Raw genomic sequence first — 4054 nt, 5'->3', positions numbered from 1 at the left:
GAGAGATGTTGAGAGAGATAATATGTGGGTTTCGTTGCACAATCAAGATGTTTGATCACTTGGGGTGTTGAATGTTCATACTACATTGAAAGAGGGTTATAGTAAAACGCGTATATTATTTATCTTATTCCTTGTTTTTGCACTTTTGCCCATGCATGCCCAATATTTTGATGCTATATATCTTTGCAAGTCGAGGACAACTTGTTCTGTAGAAAGGGAGAGAGAGAGAGAGAGAGAGAGAGAGAGAGAGAGAGAGAGAGAGAGAGAGAGAGAGAGAGAGAGAGAGAGAGAGAGAGAGAGAGAGAGAGAGAGAGAGAGAGAGAGAGACAGAGAGAGAGAGAGAGAGAGAGAGAGAGGAGGGAAGAGGAGGAGAGAAGAGACAGAAATAGGGAAATAGAAAGAGTTTTACTACCTGACTAATCCAAGCAGGGGTGAAACTTCTATTTTCGTGCATTTTCTGGTGCAGTTCAGTACCTGCATTCATCATTTTTCACATACATGATTAGTAAAACTTTTTCTATAAAGTGTTCTTGTGCTATCGTTACTAATATCGTAAGCATTGTAGCAAAGGACTATTTACAGATGCTTGACAGTGGTCGGCGGGGCGACAAGCACTGTGTATATTATTACTGTTTTCCGTCTTTTTCGATGTGGGTACATCTGACCCTTAATTACAAACACGAAAAAAAATCGGAGAAATACTGTAGATGTAGGAAGGGTTACAGAAGTACTCACTATTTATTTGTGCTTATTTATTCACAAAAGTTCTTTCAAAAAGGTCACCGTAAAGTTTAGAAGTGGGCCTTACAGTACATAAAATCAAATGAAGTTGCCATGCGTAAAACACTTTTATTTAAATATGATGTCACAAGGCGCTATCAAACACGCGACTTTGACAGAAAAAAAAGAAGTTAGGATTAAGAAAAACGACACATTAAAACACTTCATGTACCTAGTGATAAAAACAGAAACCACTTATCAGAGGCGTAAGAGCCAATGGAAAGACTCTGTTTAAAGGAGAATTAGATAAGGGTGTAGATATTGATAGGAGTTTCTTGTTGCAGGATGTGAACAGGAAAAAAAAAAATCGAAGGTGTTCTAGGTGACCGGGGTTACTTACACACATCAGTGCACAGTTAGAAATGCAGAGATAACAGCTTTTTTCTAAATAGGCTAAATGGATAATTTAGGAATGGCCAGAGGATTGACATTTTGACGAGGTACAGGAATTGGAATTTTGCTTCAAATGTGTATGTACGTATGTGGGTAAAGATCAAATGTGATACATCATATTTTTTTAGATACCAATAGTTTTTCGTGCCCATATGATAAAATATCTCCTTATTTTGTTTCATTTTGTCAGCGTTGGGTGATAGGGAGAATTTATCGTGTTAAACTATTCTCTTGAAATGTAAGCAATTGACTTTGTATTCTTGTAATTTCTCTGCCTTAATTACTGAACATAGTTTAATTTGTTAATGAAACGTAAACCTTTTTTTTAGATCTGCTCTATAGCAGGGGCAATGATGGGTATGAGGATGACCTATGTAACTTCATCCTTTTGAGATACACACAAACAATCACGTAAACACGCTCTATCTATCTATCTATCTATCTATCTATGAGTCAGTCAGTCAGATTCTCCCTTCCTCTATCTCTATATCTATCTCTCTCCATCCATCTCTCTCTTTCTCCTCTCCTCCCTACAGTATATCTCTCTTTCTCCCGCTCCCTCTATCTCTATCTCTCCTGTCTTCTATCTCTATCCTCCCCCTCTTTGTAACTATCTGCCTCTTTCTATCATTCTCTTCCTCCCTCTTTCTCTCTCTCTTCATCCCGCTATCTCTATTTCTCCTTCCTTCTATCTCTCTCTCTCTCCCTCCCTCTACTCTACTCTACTCCTTACTCCCTACTCTCTACTCCCTCTAGCTCGCTATCTCTCTCTCCACCTATCTCTCTCTCCTCCTCCCTCTAGCTCTATCTCTCCCTATTTCCATCTCTCTTTCCCTCCTTCTCTTTCTCCTTTTATCTACCTTTCTCTCTCTCACCTTTCTCTCTAGCCCTGTATATCATATCGAAAGAAAACTTTTATTTTCTTCCCAGTCTTATCATGAAGTCCTCTGACAAATATACGATAGTCTATGGTGACAGCTGATTCCCTGGTTCGTGGTCAAAGCCACGGCATTTGTAATCTTGAGTATAAAACACCTTGAACCAGTACTTTCTGCGTGGCGACTCTCATAGAGAATCTGTCCTGTGGGAGAGACAAGGGGTATGAGTTTTTTTTTGTTTTTTTTTTAATTGTGTGTGTTTGTGTGTGTGAGTGTGTGTGTGTGTGTGTGTGTGTTTGTATGTGTGTGAGTGTGTGTGTGTGTGTTTGTGTTTGTGTGTGTGTGTGTTTGTATGTGTGTGAGTGTGTGTGTGTGTTTGTATGTGCGTGTGTTTGTATGTGTGTGTGTGAGTGTGTGTGTGTGTGTGTGTTTGTGTGTGTGAGTGTGTGTATGTATTCCTATGTATCTATGTAAGTATGTATGTATGTGCGAATGTCTGTCAATATGTATGTCTATATATCTGCATGCACGACATTGCACGTGATTCTAGTACCCTACTCACCAGTCCTCGGAAGCCAAGCAGTTTTCACAATCAGAGCAGAAGTGTTTTTGTATAATCCCACCCATGCTCTATCTAAACCTTCGGAGAGAAGAAACAACAGGTTAATTAATGCACATAGGGCGGAATCACACACGTACACAAAAGACAGAAAAAACAGTGACTTTCTACAAGCATTTATCCGTGTGCTTCTTCCTTTGATTCTATTTTTGATTAGGATTCTATTTTTGATTCTGTTTTCCGGGTATCTCGTGTACCTAGTCATTTCTTCAGGATTCTATTATCGAATATATTTACCGGATTTCCCCTGCATCTGGTACTCGAATTTCTTCATTATTTACGATTTATATTCTGGTATTGTTAGGGTCTTCGTGCCAGATTCTGCCTTTGAGATTGTATTATTTTCTTTCCTGTACGTTTATTGTCATGCTTATTTTTATCATTAGTAGTTGTTGCACCGCCGTTGCTAGTGTTATCATTATTATCATGTTTGTGATCATTTTCATTTTTATCATCATTATCATTATCATTGTGATTATCATAATCATCATCATCATCATCACAATTATCATTCTCATCACACTTCTCGTTTACCTCCCTCACTTAGAACACAGTGTTCCCTATTATTCCCCATCTTTCATCATCCCCATGATCATAATACTCTCACCAACGCGTCGTCATCACATCATAAGTCCTATCAACACATAGTCACATGATCTGATTACCCTCACGTCAGCATGAGCATACCTTCACTCTTCATGATGTCCGACACCTCCGTCTCCTTGTCAGGGGTGTTGGCTATCGCTAGCTGGCCTCCCTCGGCTCGGCAGTGGTCGAAGGCCTCTTGCCATTTTTTGTTAGAGTAGATCTTGTAGTACCTCTGGCCTTGCTTCTCGTAATCTGTAAAGGAAGATTTCACACACACACACACACACACACACATTTATATATATATATATATATATATATATATATATATATATATATATATATATATATATATATATATGTGTGTGTGTGTGTGTGTGTGTGTGTGTGTGTGTGTGTGTGTGTGTGTGTGTGTGTGTGTGTGTAAAAAATCGTTGTTTCTGTGAATATGTATTAGATGTAGGACGAATAAATTTGGATAAGTAAGTGAAAATGATGAATAAGTGAGATGGGTAAGATTAAAATAAATGATGTGAATAGATTGATGAACAGTAATAAATATGGAAAAAAAATAGTTAATGAATGTGATGAAAAAACGAGAATTTAGTTAAAAGATGTGAACAAATAAGGTGAACAAAATGAAAAACATAGATGAATAACGCACTGAGCAACCTATATTAATGAAACGGTGAACAACCATGTGAATAAAACAATGTATAAAACGATGAATAAGAAAGCTTGATAAAGGGATGAATACAGGATCAGGATGAATAAACAATGAACCGAAAGACGAATA

The 4054-nt window shown here is 37.8% G+C and overlaps 1 protein-coding gene across 1 annotated transcript in view; it reads right to left on the bottom strand.

Annotated features, from left to right (window-relative positions):
- Positions 1-787: 787 nt before the first annotated feature.
- The window catches only part of LOC122251683 (uncharacterized), a 5142-nt gene continuing 1875 nt past the window's right edge, over positions 788-4054 (bottom strand). The window contains exons 4-6 of the mRNA XM_043013774.2: positions 3358-3510; positions 2614-2691; positions 788-2254 (exon numbers count right to left, since the gene is read on the bottom strand). Of these exons, the coding sequence (XP_042869708.2) occupies positions 2109-2254; positions 2614-2691; positions 3358-3510 (377 nt within the window). The 3' untranslated portion in view covers positions 788-2108. The remainder of the gene's footprint in view (positions 2255-2613; positions 2692-3357; positions 3511-4054) is intronic.

The sequence above is a fragment of the Penaeus japonicus genome, unplaced genomic scaffold (assembly GCF_977035675.1).
Source record: "Penaeus japonicus unplaced genomic scaffold, GWHDUDI00000001_assembly GWHDUDI00000014, whole genome shotgun sequence".
NCBI classification, from domain to species: Eukaryota; Metazoa; Arthropoda; class Malacostraca; order Decapoda; family Penaeidae; genus Penaeus; species Penaeus japonicus.
The sequence above is the reverse complement of the archived record's forward strand: the minus strand, read 5'-3'. Positions and strand labels throughout refer to the sequence as shown.